Source organism: Ranitomeya variabilis, chromosome 2, assembly GCF_051348905.1.
Source record: "Ranitomeya variabilis isolate aRanVar5 chromosome 2, aRanVar5.hap1, whole genome shotgun sequence".
NCBI classification, from domain to species: Eukaryota; Metazoa; Chordata; class Amphibia; order Anura; family Dendrobatidae; genus Ranitomeya; species Ranitomeya variabilis.
In genome coordinates, this window is record NC_135233.1 from 997817484 (window position 1) to 997841951 (window position 24468).

Genomic DNA, 24468 nt, shown 5'->3' on the forward strand with positions numbered 1-24468 from the left:
TGTGTACATGCCCTGATAGAGAAAATCCATCCCATAAACAATTTGATAAATAGTGAAAAAAAAAGAAAGTAAGACAAATGACAAATGAGCCGCGGCGTCCAGAACATCGGTTACGTTTATTCAGCATCTGAATCAGATTCTTGTCCTGTTTACAGTGTAAAATCAACGCGGATACATTCTCAGCAGAACAGTGGATTCTTCCATCCTATGTACACAAACTTGTTTTCCAGTGTAAGACGTGTGCAACAGAAGCAGGCGGTGGGAGCGGAGCCTCCGGGGAGCTGCGCCCTATGAATGAGGCCGTCGCCAGGTAGGAATTCTGTACAAATACAATATTCTATTGCCTGCGAAATCACAGCCACGCCGGAACGCCCGGGCGTTCAATAAATATCAGAGTCATGTGACGACCGGCAAATCACAATAAAATAGTCTCTTCTCCTTAACAATTAAAAAAAAAAGTTGGAATAAATAAAAATGTTCAATTATATTCTGCCTTATGTGAGTGTAACTAGCAGTCAGTCACATTGTATTCAGTCTGGAGTCACACAGGTATAATACAATTGGCAGCAGATATGACTTAGGGTAACCGTCGTTTTATTTATTTTTTCTTCATAAATCAATAGTACATAGAAATCAGAAGCCTGCTTATATCTTCTCCTGGAATGATCTTTTACTCTTAAAATTTTCAATCAGTGGGTAAATTCTGTGCTCAGTTAAGGATAATCTATCAGCAGGTTTTTGCTGTGTAATCTGAGTGCAGGATGATGTACCCACTGAGACACATTTCAGCGATGTGTCACTTATTAGGCTGGGTGCTAATGACTGCAATGACTGTTTTATCAGCAGGAGATTATCATTACAGGACTATATCCCTCGTGCATCTTGGTCCAACCACACCCAGGCACTGATTAGCATTTTACTGTCAATATTCAATGTACGGTACATAGAAAGCTGCTAACCAGGGGTGTGGACAGGGGCAGCTTTCTGAGCTCTCCTTCATCTAAAAACTCTGAGCTGCTGCACCCAGTAAATTATGTGATTTTTTAATTTTTTTCAACTGTCTTCTGTGCGATCTCGAACCATGGCGACTCGATGGATGAATGATTTGGAGGAAGATCAATGTTGTGCAAGTCTAGATAGGTCCACCAGGGTCTTCCCCGCCGTTATCTTTATAGCTTTAAGCCACCATGTTGCTGAAGGCCTAAAGAGCCTAAGTGATACATCGCTGGAATCAGGGTCTCTTTCTGTACATTACGCTGCTCTCAGATGAAGTAGCAAAAACCTGCTGACAGATTCCCTATAAAATAGACATTACTGACATAGGAAATGACAGTTGGTGCTTACAACATTCCATGGAGAAACGTATCTGTCATTTCAGAACTTGCTGATTGCTCCTAACCCTTAGTCCCTCTCATCTCTCCATAGAATGTTAAAAACACCAACTGCCATCTCCGACCTCAGGATAGTGAACATCAGTCTACAGATTCCACCCATGAGCTGAGTGACCGACCAATCTAGAAGGACAAAGAAGCAGATTTCTCCAATTATAAATGTTATAAAAGTTGCTTATTTTCATGTCTCCTGCTGATTTATGAAAATAATAATTGAAAGGACAAACACTCTAAGTCTCTTACATCGCATATTCATATCAAGTATCGCCTGATGGTCTTAGCCTTCCATCCTGGCAGAGGAATCCCGCGCATGAGGCTAGATTCATTTAGGTAGGTCGGGAACTACGGTAAGCAGAAATGTGAAGTCACAGGGATATCCTGGAGGAGTGTTGCTGCTGAGGCCTGAGCGATAAGACAGCGCAGCACTGCAGCAAAGCAATGCTGTACCTTGGTTTATGGCAGCATTGCAGCAATGTGGAAGCTAGTGCTGCAAAATCTAAATTTGAGAGATGAGATGTGCGGAAATGTAGCCCTGCATGTATGGAGTTCATGGCGTCATATGAAGAGGCTTTACAATGACTTTCTCAGCAATATAAAGACTGGTACCACCCCGGGGAGTAAGTGCTTTGGTAAAGCAGTTCTGGTTTTCCCTCATTCAAGTAGTCACAAAGTTATCACTGGTTCACCAGGTGAGGTACAGCAGCCATGGAAGAGTTAACAATGGCTGGTAAAGCCTGCCCCCTACTGGTGAGGTGTATACCCATGGTACTATAAGGCAGGACAGCAACCAGGCTATAATTATCTGTAGTGATCAGTCTGCTAAAAAAAAACAATTAAAGGAGCAGACAAGCAAATGTAATGGAAACTGGATCCCCCAAACTGTTCCCTGGACAGGAATGACACTAAAACCCCCATTTAGCGAAGACACGGCAGTGCAGAGCTGACACAGTTACCTGGACTCAGGAAGACGTCAAATAATCGGAGACTATTGGTAAGGGCTGAGCCACATGGGCGACACAATCTCAGTAAAAAAAAAAAACAAGTCGATTAAAAAAATAGATTATCAAACAAAGGTCTCAAGTAGGCCATCAAAACTGAAAGTGTGCAAATCCATAGCCTCGCTGAGGTCCAAGGAGACCCTCTGCCTCCACTCCTCATCCAGCAGTCCTGTCAGATCCCTTTTATGTCCATCAGAAGCGGCCGCACCGATCTCTGCTGTACAATAATTGGCAGTAATGTCTCACATTCAGTCCTTGTTCAGTAGTTTCCCTGGATCAGGGGGAGCGACCACATCCAGTGTTCACATCGCACATTCAGGCACCGTTCCACTATGGAAGCTGATGGCCACAACCAGGATACAAACGTGGAGCCATCAGCCTGCCGCTAGGACTTGTAATCCTTCTTCACGGTGTGGGCCATCCAGTTGACTTTGGTTGACCAACTCTCCTTTAGAGCTTCATCAAACTTCTGTCTAAACTGCTTAAGTGCTTCTTCTTCTGTCTTTCCCAGGGCCAAGCAGTCCTGATGATGGAAAATGAGAACATCTCAGTAACAAAATATGTAAGGGAATACAGGAGTTATGGGACTTAAATCGTATGTGCACCTTCGGGGAGAAACGTTGTACTTTTACTTGAATGCTTATATTTTGGGCTACATATTATTTTCGCAGTTGGATTTCATTAAACATTTTGCACAGTTTGGCTCTTACAGGGTCTCTATTAACCTTCACATTGCTGGATGTACAGTCATGGCCAACAGTTTTAAGATTTCCACAAATTTTGGTTTTCACAAAGTTTTTTGCTGAAGGGTTTATTTTTTTAGTTAGATGCTTGTATGGTCACTGTAGTACAATTATCAGCTTTTCATAAGATTTTACAGTATTGACAAATGCATCCAGGTTATGGAAAGACTACGTATTTACAGTGTTGACCCTTATTTTTCAGGACTGCTGCCATTTGCCATGGCAGCTGGACACCAACTTCTGGGCCAGATCCTGACTGATGACAGCACATTCTTGTCTAATCAGTGCTTCGAGTTTATCACAATTTCTGTGTTTTTAGTTGGCCACTCGTTTTTTTCAGGAAGTACAACAATTGGACTGCAGAGGATTGGGGTAAAGTTACTTTGATGAAGTCTCCTTCAGACGGTTTGGGACATATGGAAGAATGAGTGTCCGGAGAAGTAAAGATGATCTCTAACATGAGTCATGTGTCTTGCCAACAGTAGTGAATTCTGAGGTCATTCATGTGTGGATGGTGCTTTTCATCCATGGAGGTGGCTCACTCACAATTTTGCTCAAGAACACTACCTTGAATAAAGAATACAATCTAAATATCTTCCAGAGCAACTTCTCCCAACGATCTAGGAGCAATCTGGTAATGAGAAATGATCTTACCAGCATGATGGAGACTATGTCACCAGGCAAAGGTGATAACTAAGTTTCTCATTAAACAATTAAACTTTGGGCCCATGGCCAGGAAACTTCCCAGATCTCAATCCCATTGAGAACCTGTGGTCAATCCTCAAAAAGTTGGGAGGACAAATAAAAACAACTCTGATTAGGCAAGAATACGTGGTCATCGGTCAGGGTTTGGCCTAGAAGCTGCTATCCAGCTGTCAGGACAAAGAGCAGAAGTCTTGATAAATAGGGATAACACTGTAAGTATTGAGTCTTTACACAAACTTGATGTATTGGTCAAAGTATAAAAACTCACGAAATACTAATAGTTCAGTAACCAAAGAAACATCCGACTAAATGAAAGATCGACAAACAATGAAGAAGCAAACTTTGTGAAAACCAACATTTCTTTGAATATCAAAACTTTTGGTGACAACTGTAGAAGGAATTAACTTAGAATCGATCAATGAGTCGATGTAATAGGGAGTCTGTAAATCTAGTGTCTCCTTTTCTTAACTCCTCTGAACTGATTTACGACCACAGACCACAAAGAAGTTGAGCTGAACTTTGATGTGGTCATAAATCAGATGATAAATATAATAAATTTTGGCACTCAACTTTGTCAACTGAAAGAATTTTATTCGCAGCCACTTGTACAAGTTCAGTTGCCAAAGTTGAGTGCCAAAATTTATTATATTTAGTTTCTGGTGTGGGAACCTTCTTTTGAGCACCACTACAGCTGTGCCACGATACGCTTTAATATAAATCAGATAATGACTCAGAAAAAAAACCATAAAATGGTCATGAATTTCCCATCAGAACAAGCTCATGGACCGATTTTCAGTTAACTCATTGTTAAAAAAAACCAAATGGCTAACACTTTTGATGAAATTGTAAGAATTATTTTAAAACACCAAATATATGCATTTATGTAAAAATATAATTGTCCCCAATTCCCCCACATAAATGTGAGGACCAGCTGTGTTATCAGGTAGGTGGCCTGGTATCTACTCCATACATGTCATTAGTGTCCACCATTACAGAAGAAAGCTGATAAGTCTGATCCATGGACTAGACCTCTGGTCACGTTACCTTGACGTATTGAATATCTTTTACGGAGCTAAGTTCTGGGAGGCCAGCTGTCAGCATGAGTGCAAAGAGGGTGATGATGAGGTTTCCATTCCTACGAAGGATCAAGTACGCATCCTCACAGCACTGCCGAAACCTGCATGGAAGCAACCAAAAACTGAAAAAGCCTCCTCAGGATCTGCAGAGCAGAAGCAATAACCGGTTTGTAACGTTTGCCCCGTTCTCACACATTGCTTACTTTCTATGGTGCTCACACTATGGCATGGTCTTGCAAAGATGTCCGTGGGCCAAACAAGGCATCAGAATGAAAATTCACAATTTGTCATTTTTACCAATGAAGCCGCACTAGTGTTACTGAAGTACCATATAAAAACAAGGGGGCAAATTACCTGCCAAATTTTTCTGTGTTCCCTGGTTTCCCTTGTTGGATGACATGAATGAAGTCATGAGTAAGAATAAAGGGTCCGCGCTCCCTCTTAATTTTAAACTTGGACTTGAAGTTTCCCAGAATGTGACCAAAATCAATGTGGAACAGCTGAAAGGTAACAAGACACAAGGTTATACAGATTTCTTCTTGAAGGTGGACAGACAGACAGACCCACCAATACCCCACAAGTACAACAAGGGTAAAGTAAAACTCCATATTAGGAGAACTTTCAGAATTACACCGTTTTAAGGTTGAAAGAAGACACAAGTTCATCGAGTTTAACCTATTCCATAACATGTTGATCCACAGGACGGCAAAACCCCAGGAGACAAATCTAAATTGCTCCATATTAGGGGAATAATTCATTCCCGACTCCACATACGGCAATTAGAATGGTTTTCTGGATCAACGTTCCATCTCCAAAATCTAGTACATATAACTAAAGCTGAGCAAAATATTGCCATGTTGGTAGTCTGTGACCGCTGGACCAGAGCTTTACGAGACTCCTCCAACCTGCCGGCTTCCTTAATGCCTGTTCTGATTAGTCGGCCCGGCGTCACCGTCGCAGTAGGAGGCAGACATGATGAAGGGTTGGGGTTACTAACCTGCAATACAGGCCCTCCTCTTTCTCTACACTGTGCCTTAATGTAACCACAGAGTAATGGGAGAAGGGTTCTTGTGCAACAAGCTGCCTCGCGGTAGTGTCATATCAATCTGTGTCTTTTCTTTTACCAATATCATTGTGACTCTTAACATGTTAAATGCCACTGCCAATCACTGACAGCTGACTGACAGCAGCATTTAACTTGAGTGCGCTGGAAGTAAATCATAAGGCTCGCCCATCACGATTGCGGTGGCGCCGATGGGTTAGCAAGGCAGCTGGGGGTCTTCTGCAGACCCCCATACCTGTCACTGTAGATTTCCCATAGAAGATGGTGATTTTTATGTGTAGCACAAGAGATCGCATGATCGCAGCTTCAAGTCTCCCAAATAGAATTTTGAAGCAAGTAAAAAGCAGAAAAAAAGGCTTTAAAAAATGTTTAATTTTTTTTTTTAAAGTATAAATTACCCCTCTTCAAAATAAAACAATAATGAAAAATACACATATTTGGTATCACTCTGTTCAGAAATGTCTCATATCAGACTAGATGGGCATTTCCTGAAGGAAATACATGGTGTTTGAACAGCGCTGCCAGCTTTACAGCAGTGTATCAGGTGTGGACTGTAAAGGTGCCGTTACACTAAACAACTTACCAACGATCACGACCAGCGATACGACCTGGCCGTGATCGTTGGTAAGTCGTTGTGTGGTCGCTGGGGAGCTGTCACACAGACCGCTCTCTCCAGCGACCAACGATCAGGGGAACGACTTCGGCATCGTTGAAACTGTCTTCAACGATGCCGAAGTCCCCCTGCAGCACCTGGGTAACCAGGGTAAACATCGGGTTACTAAGTGCAGGGCCGCGCTTAGTAACCCGATATTTACCCTGGTTACCATTGTAAAAGTAAAAAAAAAAAACACTACATACTCACATTCTGATGTCTGTCACGTCCCCCGCCGGCGTCCACAGGGTTAAAACTGCTTTCGGCAAGAGCGCTGCTGCCGAGAGCTTCCCTGCACTGAATGTGTCAGCGCCGGCAGTAACAGCGGTGACGTCACCGCTGTGCTCTGCTTTACGGCCGGCGCTGACACAGTCAGTGCAGGGGGACGTGACAGACATCAGAATGTGAGTATGTAGTGTTTTTTTTTTAACTTTTACAATGGTAACCAGGGTAAATATTGGGTTACTAAGGGCGGCCCTGCGCTTAGTCACCCGATATTTACCCTGGTTACAAGTGAACACATCGCTGGATCGGCGTCACACACGCCGATCCAGCGATGACAGCGGGTGATCAGCGACCAAAAAATGGTCCTGATCATTCCCATCGACCAACGATCTCCCAGCAGGGGCCTGATCGTTGGTCGCTGTCACACATAACGAGATCGTTAGCGGGATCGTTGCTATGTCACCAAAAGCGTGACGTTGCAACGATATCGTTAACGATATCGTTATGTGTGACTCAGCCTTAAGAAAGTAAAGTTAGATTAGAAGATGACCAGCAGATTAGGAAGAACATGCTTCACACAGTGAAACTGCCTGATAGACAGCTCTAGTTGCCCCGACAACCAATCAGAGGTCAGGTGTCAGAGCCGGGTGTCTGGTGTCAGAGCCGGGTGTCTGGTGTCAGAGTCGGGTGTCAGTGTCGAGTGTCAGAGTCGGTTGTCAGAGTCAGGTGTCGGGTGTCAGTCGGGTGTCAGAGTCGGGGGTCGCGTGTCAGAGTCGGGTGTCACAGGTCAGGAGGGGGAAGGTCGCAGGGGCTCATTGTTTCAACAAGCTAGGTCAATATGTCATTAGCATATTAGCAAACAATACAGTGGGGGCTGATATCAGATGGCAACCACAGCCATTCATCAATTAGCAAACAACTCATCCTACAAGAGAACACCATGAAAACAAGTAAAATAGAAATATACACAAAAATGATACCCACATAGCATATCACACCATCACACCCGAGAATAACTTTTTTTTGTAGCCGCAACATTGCATTAAAATGCAGTAACGGGCGATGAAAACATCGTATCTACCCCAAAAATGGTGTCAATAAAAACATCAGGTCGGAGAGCAAAAAATAAACAGTCATCCAGCCCCAGTTCCAAAAAATGGAGACGCTACAGGTTTCAGAAAATGGCACCATTTTTTTTTTTCCTTACAAATTTTGGATTTTTTTTCACCACTTAATAAAAGAGAACCTAGACATGATTGATGTCTACAAACACGCAATGACCTGGAGAATCATAATGGCAGGTCAGTTTTATCATTTAGTGAACATGGTAAAAATAACAAATGTGGAAGTGCACTTTTTTTTACAATTTCACCGCACTTGGAATTATTGTACCCTTTTCTAGTACATTATATGGTAAAGTAAATGGAGTTGTTGAAAAGGACAACTCATCCCGCTAAAATAAAGCCCTCATACAGCCATATTGACTGGAAAATAAAAGAAAGTTATGGCTGTGGGAAGAAGGGCAGGAAGAAACGAAAACACCAAAAAACGGAAAATCACAAGGCTGTGGAGATGTGACATCATCTATACTATCCAGTTCTGTGACATCACCGTGCACACTACTTTCATACTATGACATCACTGACCTTTCCTACGACTACAAGTGTTGATGTACTATGACATGGCTGTGTGCATGCTCCCTTGTACTGTGCATCATCATAACATACAAGTGAGTCATCATGCGCTACACAAGCCATTCATGGCCCAGAAATCCTCGCTCACACGTACTTTTCATTAGTCACGTCATCTGAAATCATTACAACTAGCTGAGACTTCAGTTTCTTACCTGTCCTGTTTTTCTGACCATAATGTTGTCATTGTGCCTGTCCCCGATGCCGAGGACATAAGTAGCTACACAGTAGCCAGCGCAAGACAGGGTGAACTCCTCAATAGCTTGCTCCAGATGATCTCTATACAGAAGGGAAGGAACAGTGTAATGAGGAACAAGCTGAACACAGGGCCGGTTTTAGACAAAGTGGGGGCCCTAGGCAAATGCCTAGTTTGCCTGCCCCTTACGCCGACCCTGGCTGTACATACTAAGATCTGATGTGGTAGAAATTGATCTGAGGGTAAAAGTGAGAATTACCCTGCATTGTACGCCTTGATCCAGTTTAGCAGAGCATCTTTGTTGAAGGCAGCCGCTGCCGCCAAGTTGCTGCAGTCGAGCTGGATATCGGCGATGGTCTCTGCTGCTGATACCACTTCTATCAGGCCACATCGATCTCCTGTAGCCAGGCATCCGTAAGGTATTATCCTGAAACACAAGAGTATTAGCCCCACAATAATACAGCCAGGATTCTCCGAATGAACGTGCAGATCAGAGACGGAAGTGCTGCAGCTTCTGTAATGTCAGCTATTCTATATGCCACCAGCAGATGGCGCTGTCTCACTTATAATATTATTTATTGTATGCAGGGAAAACCCACAATATAAGGCTACGTGCTTTTATAGCGCTATATTATTTAAATAGAGACCAAAAGAATGTACTTTGGGCCTTCTTCTGCCTATTACATGTCAATCTATCTTTAAAAAAAAAAAGCGCGGAATGGTGACAGCTTTGTGATATTTTTTTTTATACATTGGAACCCTATGAGCAACAGATGCTTCTACATTCAGTATACAGTGCAGATGGATATAAAAAGTCTTCACACTCCTGTTAATATGCAGATGTTTGTCATATAAAAAAAACAAAAAAACAAGAATCATTTCAGAACTTTTTCCACCTTTAACGTCATCAATTATCTGAAAAATTCAGTTGAATAATAAACTGAAATCTTTTCAGGTGGAAAATCAAAATAATGAACTACAATAATGTAGTTGCAGCAATATGCACACCCTTAGGCCGGCCTCACACTAGCGAGTTTTACGGACGTAAGAGCGCAGAAATTACGTCCGTAAAACTCGCAGAATAAATGGCACAATTATTCTCAATGGGGCTGCTCCTATCAGCCGTATATTACGGTTCAGTATTATACGGCTTTCTACGGCCGTACAAAATCGCAGCATGCTGCGTTTGTCAGCGTATTGCGCAAATAATACGCCAATGAAAGTCTATGGGGGCGAGAAAAATACGGATTCCACACGGACCTGCAGTGTGACTTGCGAGAAATACGCAGCGGTGTTAGTGAAAAGTCGGTAATTCAATTGCCGGCTTTTCATTTCTCCTGCACAAACCCGACATGATATGAGACATGGTTTTCATACAGTAAACCATCTCATATCCCCCTTTTTTTTGCATATTTCACACTATTAATGTTAGTAGTGTGTATGTGCAAAATTTCAGCGCTGTAGCTGCTAAAATAAAGGGTTAAATGGCGGAAAAAATTGGCGTGGGCTCCCGCGCAATTTTCTCCTCCAGAATGGTAAAGCCAGTGACTGAGGGCAGATATTAATAGCCAGGAGAGGGTCCATGGTTATTGGCCCCCCCTGGCTACAAACATCTGCCCCCAGCCACCCCAGAAAAGGCACATCTGGAAGATGCGCCTATTCTGGCACTTGGCCACTCTCTTCCCACTCACTGTAGCGGTGGGATATGGGGTAATGAAGGGTTAATGCCACCTTGCTATTGTAAGGTGACATTAAGCCAGATTAATAATGGAGAGGCGTCAATTATGTCACCTATCCATTATTAATCCAATTGTTGGAAAGGGTTAAAAAACACACACACACATGATTAAAAAGGATTTTATTGAAATAAACACAGCGGTTGTTGTAATAATTTATTGTTCTCTCAATCCATTTCCAGGCCCTCGCTTCCATCTTCCAGATGTGCCTTTTCTGGGGTGGCTGGGGGCAGATGTTTGTAGCCAGGGGGGGCCAATAACCATGGACCCTCTCTAGGCTATTAATATCTGCCCTCAGTCACTGGCTTTACCATTCTGGCGGAGAAAATTGCGCGGGAGCCCACGCCAATTTTTTCCGCCATTTAACCCTTTATTTGAGCAGCTACAGCGCTGAAATTTTGCACATACACACTACTAACATTAGTAGTGTGGAATATGCAAAAAAAAAAGGGGGATATGAGATGGTTTACTGTATGTAAACCATGTCTCATATCCTGTCGGGTTTGTGCAGGAGAAATGAAAAGCCGGCAATTGAATTACCGGCTGTTCACAGATATCGCGCTGAATGAAATCTAAATACAGAATATATATATGTGTCTCAATGACATATATATATATACTGTATATATGTTTTCCCTAACATTTGAGCACATAAATCCATTAGATGTCGGTTTTGCAAGCCTGCGCGAAAATCTCGCAGTACGGATGCCATACGGAGGATGCCATGCGCAAAATACGCTGACATACCCTGACTACGGATCACTATTTTGGGAACATTTCTCCGTATTACGGCCGTAGTACGGACGTATTGTCTTACGCCCAGTGTGACCCCAGCCTTAAAATGATGTTTTGGTGAATTTATGACAGAATTCAATCTTTTTGGGTAGGATTCTATCATTGCACATCTAAAATTGGCAATCTTTGGCCACTCTTCCTTGCTGTAGCTCCAATTTTGTCAGATTGCAGGGACATCTGCTGAGTACAACGCCCTCTTCCGGTCACTCACAGACTTTTAACAGGATTAAGGTCTGGGCTCTGGCTGGTCCATTCCAAAATCTTGATCTTCTGCTGACAAATCCATTATTTTGTTGATTTTGAGGTATGGTAATGGTTGCTGTCGATTTTAAAGATGAAAGTTCTCTTCACCTTTTTAGCCTAAAGGTTTTGTTGCAGAATTGACTGATATTTGAAATTACTCAAAATTCCCTCCATCTTCTCTAAAGCCCCAGTTTGCGATGTCAAAATACAGCCACAAATAACAATGCTGCCTCCACCATGCTTCACTGTGGGTAGGTTGTTCTTTTGGTGATGCGCAGTATTTGCTTTACACTAAACATATCTTTTGAAATTACAGCCAACAAGTTCAATCTTGGTCTTATCAGACCATAAGACGTTTTCCTGCATGCCTTTGGCAGTATTGATCTACTTGTTTTATCCCCTTTTGAATCCTCTTACGTGTCCCATTTACTCTCTGGTTCATGTCTTTTTTACATTTAATCCTTAATAAAAATGTTTACATTTTATACTCTTTTGAGCGGTGTGTTTCTGGGTACTTTGTACCCTGATGTTGGTTGTTGACGTATGTTTTGGCAAAAGGCTTTGTAAGAAAAGGCTTCCTCTTTCCACCATACCCAAAAGGCCAGACATTAACAGTGGGGATTGTTGTTACATGCAGCACACAACTAGTACTTGCCAGAAATTCCTGCAGCTCACATTATGTTGTTGAATGCCTCTTGGCAGACTGTTGGACAAATTTTCTTCTGGTCTTATCAATTTTTGAGAGATGTCCAGTTCTAGGTAATATCACTTTTGTGCCAATTTTATCTTCGCAGTGTTCCACGGTATATTTAATGCCTTGGAAACATTTTTGTACCCTTCCCCTGACTGATAACTTTCAACAATGAGGTCCCTTTGCTGTGTTGTAAGCTGTTTACGGGCCTTGGCTTTTGCTGTAAAACGCAACTAGGAAAATGTCAGGAAAATCCTACTAGAACAGCTATACGTTACATGGGGTTAATCAGAATATCTGCAAATGATGGTAGCTGTGTACTGACCACTACGTAATGTGCGTATCAATATGATTAGCTAATTCTGAACACAACCACATCCACAGTTATAAGGGGGGTTCACACTTATGCAACCATATTATTTTAGTTTTGATTTAATTTTTATTTTCACTCTCAAAATTATTTCAATGCTTTCAGTTTGTTTCTCAATGGATCTGTATAGATTACGGTTGATATTAAAGAGGGAAAAATTATGAAAAGCTTAATCTTGGTATGATTTTTTTTTCATGGCAAAAATCTGGCATTTTAATAGGGGTGTGGAGAACTTTTTATATCCATTGTATCATGGAATATTATCAAGACTTATGCTCAATGTATAGATTACACAAAGGCCATAAAAGTGATGAGAACACAGTGTAATGTCCCCGTACAGAAAAGGTCAGTAACCTGCGCACTACAACTCTCAGGACATGCTAGTTGCACAAGAGCTAGACTACTGCAGGTTGCTGACTCCTGAACCCTGGAGAATCTATTCCTTGAATCTTGTCTAAAAAAGTGAAACTGTAATAAGTGACTAAAGCCAAGGATTTCACCTCGCTCTCTACACCCAGCTCTACACAGGTGACCATATGGCTATTTATACGCTGGGAACATTGTCCGGGTACATAGGAGTCAGTACAGCTGGCATCACACGGGCTCGGCGGAGGAGACAGCTCGGTGCTAAGTGCTGCCAGGGTCACTGGGTCACTTGGCCTTATTTCACAGTCATTTGTCAAACCCAGAGTATGGAAGTTGTGGGCACAAGGCCAGTAACTTCCCGTCCAGAGGCCGAGCGCTGACAGCCGAGCTCCCAAGAGAAGCAGCAGGAGGGGAGTATAAAAACATCCTTGTCAAGAGCCGCTCTGACAGGAGTCAGCGGGAGGACAAGTCCTACATGTGGGGGGAAGAAAGAGAAGATGCGCCTCACCTGTCAGGTTATTAGAGATTAGGACACTGCCGTGTGCCGGACATTACATCTGTACAGTCCCATGTGTGGGATCCCATTGTCTGGGTACAGGGAAAACTGCTAATATATATGATCCCTATACAGGACCGACTGTGCCCAAAGCTAAACATGACAAGGTGAGAACATCATGGCGACCCTTCTGGGCCAGGACAGTTGTGTGATCCCATACCAATGTCTGTGTGGAAGAAGCTTACCGGAGATCCAGCCCCGACTCCTTCCACAGCATGTCCATCAGGCGGAGGAGCTGGAGGGCGAGCATATCCTGGCGTAAATCTGTGCAGAGACATGTAGAGGGGATCTCTAAATACACTACTAGTCACTGGGATGACAGCAGACAAAAATGACAATTTACTTTCTACTGGGAATAAAGAAAAACAGAACATAAAGCAGCTGTCAATCACTCCCACAGAACAGACATTACCCCAGAAATGTAAAATCCCTTGTTGCACATATGAATGTCGGATTGTAGATGTGTAGTCTAAAAGGCGTTCACCCTGATGGCACCTGGTCTGTAAGGGTCTCTACAGCAGCTTCAAGAGCTTATCCTCTAAATACATCTATCAGTGGGATAAGTGATGAATGGATGATGGCTGGAGGACTGCTGCTCAGATTCCCATCAATCACGAGAACAAATTCGCCTATGTGCCTGCTCGACCACTGTTCTAGCCACTTGTACAGGACTGATGGAACGGCCATCTCCTTCAGTGCCACAGAAGTGAATGGAGCAATGGTCAAGCATGTGCAGAACTGCGCCCCTCACACTAGGACCCCTATTCTCAAGATTGGTGGTGCTCTTAGCAGAGAGACCCCCAGTGATCATAGATTTATCACCTATCTGAAAATATTCATGTTGTATAGTAGAAAAGACAAGCTTTAGATATTAAAAAGAATGTGTCATTTAAAAATATGGGCTCTAAGTGTAGGCGAACACTGCCTTATGTATAGGACACATCAGAGGTGTATATTCCAGGCTGAGGACAGGGCACGGGTTTCTTCCATAGGTACACACATGTATCGGTGTGTATCTATCTATATACGGTGCACGCTAACTTACCATCTCCATTTTTGAAGATGATCCCTGTATTCTCTCCTCCAAAGCCTTTATTGCTGTATACAATCCACAGAGGTTTCATCTTGGATTCCATGTACTTGCACTTGTCTATACTGTCCATAGAAGAGAAGAGATGTGAGCAGAAAGTATTCGGGTAATGTCCTTGTGTACAAAGATGCAATGTGGACAAGGCCACAGATCTCTACTACGGTAATTATTTCTAATTTAGAGAGTAGTGTTCTGGCCCCAATCTATGCCAATATAATGTATGTGGAGGATAGCCTAGGCTAGTGGCAATCTATGACTCTTCAAAAGTCTCTAAATTTCGGGGAATAATGCGAAATCTGAAACTCTTCAGTGTGTATACGACTGGTCTAACACAGAGAAATATAGAAACCCCCCAAAGGACTGGCGAGTGGCTTCCCATAGTTATCACACCATCAAATTCCCATTTACTCCCTTATTCCTGATTCGGGGGGTCCACTTCTGTGAGCCCACCTAGAAGGAAGTGGAACTTACACAGGGTCAGAGAGGGTGACGCTGGGGTTGAGGGGTGACTGGACATCACTGATGGCTTCCCTGTAAGCATTTTGCTTCAAGCAGGCGTGCATGGTTTCCTTGTTCTTCACCTTGCTTTGCTTCATTGCATTGAGCTTAATCAGGCCGTTTAATGTACGCAGCTTGTTGAGAGCCTCCACCTAAGAACAAGACCAAAATGACCAACTGAAGCCACTGAAAGGAAAAATCTTACCATAGAAGACAGGAAAATGCATCAGGATTAAAGTGACTTCTGAGATGTGAGATTGTATGTGATTTGCACACTGATGGTCACAAGCCAACTAGTCGCATCCAGCTGCTCTCATGGCTCTTCTGTTGAGAGTATTTGGATGAGACTAGTTGGAAAGTGACCACGTGTGCAAATCACATACATGTGGCCAAGTGAGCGCTCCCTTGCATGGAGAATACAGGGCAATAGTGACAGTACACAGCACATTGCACACTGTCACAATTTAGCAGACTGTTCATCTTAGACTGGAAAGACCCTTTAAAAGGCATATTCTTACCTTTGACATCTATGGCCTATCTATTAAACTTTTTAAACCTGAACCTTTTTTTCCCCAATACTATGGCTGTGGTCCTATCTGGTGAGGACGCTGCATCCATGTGTAGAATGAAGGAGGGGGTTGCAGTGAGTGTATGGCACTTACTGAGTATATGTCATGCATATATAGGGTAGAATACCCCTTTATTGGCATCTTAACTGTGCCAGATTAGAAGATCTTCTGGATCTTTTATGGTCATAGAGTGTAGGATGAATTTCTATATAAATATATGAACATTTTCTGTAAAGATCAGAGGAAATGAATAACGTACATGTGGATGATATTGCATATCATTGCTCACCTGTTTGGACAGCACCTTCATGTGAGCCACGCTGCCCCGACAATAAGCTTCCAGCAGCAAACCAAACTGCACCGACACCGCAGGGTTGTGAATCTCAGCCCTACAGCCAGAAACATCAGAACGAGGAGAGCAGATATAACATAGGATGCACTTATGCCAGTTACAACAATATCAGAGCCATAGAGCTGTACTGCAAACATCCAGATTCCCTAATGCTATCTGCCATGGGTCATGCATGCAGCTTCATTTCTTCCCCCTTCCCCTGTGTGCTAAGAGGCATACATGTCTTGCCAAGTCAAGCACCAGAAGCATTTTCTGAATTCCTTATACAATAATTATGTGGGCTTCATTGTAACACATAAGGGTCTATCCATCAAAGTCATAGGAATAAAGTGGAGACGATATGGTGACGGGCACACTTTGGTTACATGAGGGCTCCTCCGATAATCTGCAGCATTAGCAGTCATTAGATTTGGATATACATTACAAAACGTGCATACATAGCTTCTGTATGACCTTTAGAGGGTATAGGGAAAAAATAACATTTAACTTGCTTAAAAAACTTAGATACATACCTTGTAAAATTCTCTGAGCTCTCCTGATTCTGCTGCTTTTTTCAGTTTTTCACTGTGTTACTCCATTACAGAGCTATTTCTATTTGTTGCTTTTGGAGCTCAGCATGTGAAATCTCTACTTGGAGACGAACTGGGCATCCTCCCAGACAATGCTAATCACTGCTTGGCTGTTTAGGAGACTGCTAGATCAGCTGCTGAGCGGTGATTGGCATAGTCTGGGAGGGGTCCAAGTACATGCCCCCCAGAGAAGACTCTGAAGAAATGCCCAGTTGAACTACAAGCAAAGATTTCACATGCTGCACTCCAAAAGCACCAAATGTGAATATTTCTGTAATAGAGCAATGCAGTGTAAAATGGAAAAATGTGGCAGACTCAGGGGAGCTCAAAGATTTTCACAAGGTATTTAACACAATTTTTGAGAGCAAGAGACAGATACTCTATTGACTATTAAAGAGGACCTCAGACAGTGCCACAGATTTAGATGGTAAAAAAGAAAAGGTAGGCAATTAAAGAAATCCCGGTATTATAAATGGCATATAGTGACGGACAGTTGCAGATATTGTTTTGGGGCCTAGGAGCTTCAAGTTATTGCTCTGGTCTATAGTAATACAATCAAACTTAAAATTTCAAGACAAGATGATGAATCTATTCCGAAAAATCAGCAAGGAGCCTGATGACATTTTAATTCTTTTCTATAAAAAGGTGAGCTATGAAGTTTAGTGATCCGTATGTAGAGGATTACATTTCCCATCTCTTTTATTTTGAGCAAAATTTCTGACATTCCAGTAATATAAGTCCTCAGACATAAGTGCCAGGGACAATGTAACATCAGCATACTTACAAGACAAGAGGAACCATATGTAAACCTTAAAGTGGGCTCCAAATTATAGTGCCAGATTTTGCCACACCGAACAGAAAGTTTGGTATTGGCTTTCCACTTCCCTGGCACATTTGTTCATAATGCCGTTCCTCTGGGGAGGGACATTCTGGCCACCCAGTAGTAATGAGGATGAAGTCAACCAATGGTGGATCCCTCTACGGGATCCACAGGAATCAATATCAGGAACATTCTAGGCAATATCATCTTTGACATGCCCTTATCGGAGTCATCAGCGCCACTGCACTACTCAAAGAACCTTTAACAATTTGTACAATATATTTACCCCGCTACTATATTTTCCCTGATGAGGTCTATGAAAAAAGGTTGAAATGCGTTGGAAATGGTTGGGGTTCACTACTACTACAGTGCCATACTTGGGTACTGCCCTTGTTAGGGTAGGAGTCCTGCATTTGGGGATCAACAAGGGATTTATGGGACTGAACCATTTCACTGATCCCCGTCCTCCTATGCCGTTTTCTGAGGGTGATCTCCAGAGAAAAGGGCGCGATCCCCCCAATTTTTATTAATTGCACTGTTCTCATCGTGAGCACTCTTTGAATGTCTATGTCATATACGGTATATGGTTTATTGGAGTTTGAAGCTTTATCTTTTATATATTAAATGTTACATTTTATGGTTTCCTATGCTATAAACTACTGATCCTTGGGATTGGTCCAAAGTGGCCATATTAGCTACACTTTTATCCCTCTTAGGGAACAATAGCAACTATATAGTACTAGATGGTGGCCCGATTCTAACGCATCGGGTATTCTAGAATATGCGTGTCCACGTAGTATATTGCCCAGCCACGTAGTATATTGCACAGCCCACGTAGTATATTGCCCAGCCACATAGTATATTGCCCAGCCACGTAGTATATTGCACAGTCACGTAGTATATTGCCTAACCACGTAGTATATTGCCCAGCCACGTAGTATATTGCCCAGACACGTAGTATATTGCCCAGTGACGTAGTATATTGCCCAGTCACGTAGTATATTGCCCAGTCACGTAGTATATTGCCCAGCCACATAGTATATTGCCCAGTGACGTAGTATATTGCCCAGTCACGTAGTATATTGCCCAGTCACGTAGTATATTGCCCAGCCACGTAGTATATTGCCCAGCCACGTAGTATATTGCCCAGTCACGTAGTATATTGCCCAGCCACGTAGTATATTGCCTAACCACGTAGTATATTGCTCAGTCACGTAGTATATTGCCCAGTCACGTAGTATATTGCCCAGTCACGTAGTATATTGCCCAGCCACATAGTATATTGCCCAGTCACTTAGTATCTTGCCCAGTCACGTAGTATATTGCCCAGTTACGTAGTATATTGCCCAGTTACGTAGTATATTGCCCAGTTACGTAGTATATTGCCCAGTGACGTAGTATATTGCGCAGCCACGTAGTATATTGCCCAGTTACGTAGTATACAGCACAGAGCCATGTAGTATATTGCACAACGACGTAGTATACAGCACAGAGCCACGTAGTATATTGGCCAGTCACGTACTATATTGCCCAGCTATGTAGTATATTGCCCAGCCAGGTTTGTCACAGTTTAAAAAATAAAAAATAAACATATACTCACCTTTCCGAGGGCCCCTTGTAGTCCACGGCAGCTTCCGGTCCCACGGTTGGTATGAGCACAGGACCTGTGATGACGTCGCGGTCATATGACTGCGACGTCATGGCAGGTCTTTCTAGGGCAGGCGCGCAGGGCCCGTGATGACGTCGCGGTCACATGACCATGACGTCATGGCAGGTCCTTCTTGCGCAGGGCCTGTGATGACGCCGCGGTCACATGACCGTGACGTCATGGCAGGTCCTTCTCCCATACCATCTTTGCCACCAGAACCTGCAACGGAAGATGGCGGCCGGCGCGAGCGACTACGGAGGGTGAGTATAGCAGGTTTTTTTTTTTTTTTTTAATTTTTAACATTACATTTTTTACTATTGATGCCGCATAGGCAGCGTCAATAGTAAAAAGTTGGGGACACACAGGGTTAATAGCGGCGGTAACGGAGTGCGTTACCTGCGGCATAACGTGGTCCGTTACTGCCGGCATTAACCCTGTGTTAGCGGTGACTGGAGGGGAGTATGCGGGCGACAGGCACTGACTACGGGGAGTAAGGAGCGGCCATTTTCTTCCGGACTGTGCCCGTCGCTGATTATTCGCGGCAGCCATGACAGGCAGCTGGCGAGACCAATCAGCGAATGAATAACCGTGACAGACAGACAGAAGGACAGACGGAAGTGACCCTTAGACAATTATATAGTAGATGACCCTCCCTATATTTCAGTGTTCTTTACTGTAAGGGAATTGCGCGAAACAATGACCTAACATATATGCACTAGTAACTCAGACCACATTGCAAACTTTAACAGAACCTGAACTTGTATGCCAGAAACGGATGCAATTTGCTTAATCCGGAACACCCCAGCCCTTACCATAACTTTTATAGAAGTACTATGATATACATATACACATAGAAGTGTAATGGCAGTGTGTAAGCCTTTGGACAACTTATTGCCAATTGTGAGAATAGCCAAATATGTCACTGGCCCACAGAGGCCTTGTCCGTGGCGATCTACACTTCTAGTCATGGCCATTAGAATACTTGAATGTCAGTCAGAATATAGAATATGTATGTTTAAAAACCATAGAACCGGTGCTGGAAAATAATCTTTTTTGTGCAAATGAGACCATTTTATAAAGGTAAGATTGCTGGATACAATGGGGATTCTGAAAGGTGGTTTTCTTGTAAAGTCAGAGAAAGTCAAAAACAGGTGCTGCGTTTCCTTCGCAGTTCACTATAATACAAAGAAAAGGCGATACCTGAGAGTGGATATAACATGGTCAGGGACTCCGATCTAAGGGTCTATACTGTCATATCTACACTCAGAAATAGTTCTTCTAAACTTGAAAATACTTATAAAATAGATAAGTGCCGTTACAGAGAATTCAGAGTTATTGGTGATGAGATCCCTGCTAAGAACCCTCATCTAGCTACTAGCTAGAGTAGCAACAAAGAGTATCTTCTCTACCTAGTGGACCCAACATGTTCATGGATGCAAAGGCACTGTAAGCAAACTTGCTTTTGGATTCATCATAGTTCCCAATGGATTGCTTGGTGTCCAAGCAGCACAACACCCGGAAAGCAGGGTAACATTGGGGTCTCCACCATAGCTTAGGTTTCTCAGTGTGAGATGTAACTATACAAGCCTGATCCCCTTCTCTAACCTCCTGCATAATTAGAGAGCGCAGATGACAGTTTTCAGATAAGATATGAGGGAAGGTGCAGCACAACAGAGTTTAGTGGTGTCACATTACAAATCCTTCTATAAGCTTTCCTCCTCTCCTACCACAGTATGCTGTGCTGTACAGCATCTACCATCCTGTAAACTGTAAGCCTGCAAGGGTAGGGCCCTCTCCTTTCTGTTCCAGTCTGTCTTTGTTAGGTTCTTGACTGTAATTTATATTTTTATTTTGTATGTAACCCCTTCTCGTGTATAGCACCATGGAATCAATTACAAAGACATTAAATATCCCAACCCAATATTAACGGTGACTTTGTAGTTAGGCTGTGTGCATGACTCAATTTTACATTGACTAGGTAATAATGGATTTAGGTATAAACCAACCTGAGATGCCAGAAGAGGAACTGTCCGATTCTGCGATTAGCCAGGGCCCGCTCCAGCAGGAAACGTGAGAGCGCACAATCCAGAAAGGGCTCGTACTTGAGAACTTGGACCAGCTGTAGTAAGTACTGGGATAACTCCTCATCACTGGCAACACAGAGGAAGGTGTAGGAAAGTGACTGACGACATGGATCAAACTAATTCTCTTCACAAGTAGTTTATTCTAGGTCGTTGGTCGCCCCTCAATGACTCATTCTATTTTGTTCATTCATTATCATTTTGGTAATCGTATTTGGTTACAAATGAGGGCTGATCGAATTGTAATACAGCAATTCAGCACTACCGGGGATAAATCCAAGACAGCTACTCACTGTATCCATTGGATAAGGAAAAATTTGATAATTACGTAGGGTGGGGGGGGGGGGGGGGGGGGAACCCACCAATAAGACCCCCAGTGATCCAGAGAACAAAGCTCTAGAACCCCCAGGGCAGGCTCTACAGCTCCGTCCTGGATGCTGAGGAGGTGCACACGTGTGACCTCCGCTCCATTCATTGTCTATGAGACTGTGATCCATTGATGATTGGGCTCTTCAAAAAGATTCATGGAAAACTTAAAAAAATGGATCTAATCTTCAATACAAAAATCTCAGAATTATGATATACACCTTTTTAAGATTACTAAAAAACTAATTAAATGTTGTCTACAGAGACTTTTGCCTATTCCCAAACCTCCACTTGTGATAACATGGGATGTGCATATGTATGTACTGACAGGGAGCCGATATCTGATGGATACAGATCTTCTATGCAGGTATCAGGCTCTAATTACATGTATGGGCCGTGTGTAATGACCTGACCTGTCATCAATGGAAATACTCAAAATTCTACACTGTGTGATAAAAAAAGGAATTGGCATGGTCTAGAGGCAGGTAATGGGAAATCTCACAGATGGATAGTTTGTCTGCAGGGCTATGTAGATCAGGATCTATTCTACATGTATACTTCTGCGCCCACAGATTGACCTACCTCATGGTCTTCAGACAGTTGACCGCGTATTCCCTTACATACTGGTCAGGATAGTTGAAATCAAGCAGCTCTAAAGCATCTCTGGGGGGAAGTTTGGCCCAAATCTGCAGCAACGCCTGAAGCTGTAAAGGAAAAATGACTGATTAAATAGGTCTAGAAAAATCACGCAAACCAATTGTGGCAATCCATGATGTAAAACAGCTACAGGTTAGAAAACACCATCATGTTCTAGGGCGACAGTGTGAATCTTATGTACCAAAGCAACCTGGTAGACCGTGTAGCAGAATGATCAGATACCATAGTGGTTATTCCCTATCCACAGGAAGAGGGATAAAATACTGATCGCTGGGGGGTCTGAGTGCCCCAGTGATCCCAAAAATACCTTAATGGAGCAGAGATGTACATGCTTGACCACTGCTCCATTCATTGTTGATGGGACTGCTGGAAATAGTAGAGCTCTGCCCTCTGCTTTCTCCAGCAGTCCTAAACAACAAAAGGAGCGGAGGCCGAGCATTTGCACCTCAGCTCCATTCTCAAGATGGGCCCTGCAGAGCCCCATTCTCAGGATGACTTGGATCAGACTTCCCCAGCAATCAGAAAATTATTCCTTATCCTATGGAAAGACGATAACTTGCGATTTGGGTTAAACACGTTTAATCTAGATATCTTTTTTTAGCAGCACAGTTATCGCCTCGCTAAACTTACCAGAGTGAAAAGCTAACTATCCCAATAACGGAAGTACTAGGTCCAAGATAACCATCAGGTGCAAGATCTCCAGTCTGGAAATCTCCATCCTGAACAGATCAGAAAGTGAATGGGGAAATTCTGAGGGTCCACCATCATCGGTAGAGGCTGACATGTCTACTTACTTATTTTATTCATTTTTCATTGCTTACTGTGCCGAGGTCACTAGTTTCCTCATCTCACACGCAGACATTAAAGGGCACACACATCAGATTATAGTCGGACCCCTAGAGGTGTCTGCGGAGCACTTTCAGCTTCTCATTCCCAATGTGCGTGTGTGCGGGGAGAGGCGAGTGTTAGGACTGCTAGCGATCAGCCATGACGGCTAATTTTATAGAAGGCCAACTACATTATCACCGTTTTACTGTGTGGGAAGAAACTGGAGAACCTAAATATCTATACTCCATGCAGACATTGCCCTGGTCCTTGGTCCGATGCAGTAAGACAAAAGTGCACACAATAATAATTTGGCTAGTGTTGTATTAGGGATCTTCAATTATATGAGCAACTAGGCCCGCAACTAGTATCCTCTGGTTCTCGGCTGAGCCAGTCCAACCTAGAGTTAAACTAGAGGGATCTATTACCTCCATCAAAGTCATGGCCTAGATAAGCCCAGAAGAACTACAGCCTAGATACTGTATGTCCACTTTGTTCTAGAGCGCAAAATCTGATATTCCCATTACATACTACATCTATAGCTACTATATAATGCACCTTGATCAATACATGCTATGTTCCACTAGAGAACTCCAGAAATATGGGCTAAAAATCCTCATTTACTAGAGCTGTAGTCTACTTATGTACTAAATATGGCCGACAGCACCATACAGCTACTGCCCAGAAATGCCCATCATATACCGTAGCACATCCAAAGCATAGAGATTGTCACACACAAGAGCTATAGCCTAGGTATCCTCAATGGCATTGTGGGGGTAGGCAGCGCCTGTGGCAAGTATTCTGAGCCCCCTAACCCGTGAACCAATAGTGCTTCCGGTGGTCTATTCACCAGTTCAGTACTGACCAGCTTATCCCCCATATTCAGGCATTGTAATACGAGAAAAATAATGATATGGTTTGGACTTTCATCAGAATTTTCTGCTTTTTGTTAAAATTTGAAAAATAAAAAGTTATATTTTATTTCTATTTACTAGGCCTTCTTAGTGTGCATTCACACCGTATCTGCATTCTAGGTTTGGTATATGTGCCCGAAAAGCTCTGGGTGCATCCATCTAACATATCTGTAGACCTTCATGATGTCCAACAGCTGATATACCCTTATTATTTTCTACCATTTCCTAAAGCTCGGTTATCCCCCGTACGTGGCAATAGTTTCTACATGTACTATGACCGGTCGTCCTTCTCCGAAGCCTTCGGAATTTTCCAGAGAAAAGTTGACTGACCTCAGTGAGCGTCTTTCACCTTCCTGTTTATCAGTTCATTGTCTGGATGGCTTATCGCAGACGGCTCGGGAAGTTGTTGTGTATGAAATCGGGCCGCACTTTCCTTTCATTGCACCTGGACTTCTAGATTTAGAACCAATTTCATCCAAAACAGGGCACAACATGCCGGTTCACTTCACTATTCCAACCCAAGGATACAAAGCCGTTCTATTTATACAAATGCATTAAGTCCCACGCGTTTTAGGAATTGGG

The 24468-nt window shown here is 43.0% G+C and overlaps 1 protein-coding gene across 2 annotated transcripts in view; it reads right to left on the bottom strand.

The window, feature by feature from the left end:
- Positions 1–97: 97 nt before the first annotated feature.
- The window catches only part of PIK3CB (phosphatidylinositol-4,5-bisphosphate 3-kinase catalytic subunit beta), a 180424-nt gene continuing 156053 nt past the window's right edge, over positions 98–24468 (bottom strand). For both annotated transcript variants that reach the window (XM_077291135.1, XM_077291136.1), the window contains 11 exons: positions 22073–22194; positions 21050–21193; positions 15944–16043; positions 15059–15237; positions 14543–14652; positions 13683–13761; positions 9000–9167; positions 8700–8823; positions 5268–5413; positions 4882–5014; positions 98–2912 (listed from right to left, as the gene is read on the bottom strand). In XM_077291135.1, coding sequence (XP_077147250.1) covers positions 2775–2912; positions 4882–5014; positions 5268–5413; positions 8700–8823; positions 9000–9167; positions 13683–13761; positions 14543–14652; positions 15059–15237; positions 15944–16043; positions 21050–21193; positions 22073–22194 — 1443 coding nt within the window. In that variant the 3' untranslated portion in view covers positions 98–2774. The remainder of the gene's footprint in view (positions 2913–4881; positions 5015–5267; positions 5414–8699; positions 8824–8999; positions 9168–13682; positions 13762–14542; positions 14653–15058; positions 15238–15943; positions 16044–21049; positions 21194–22072; positions 22195–24468) is intronic.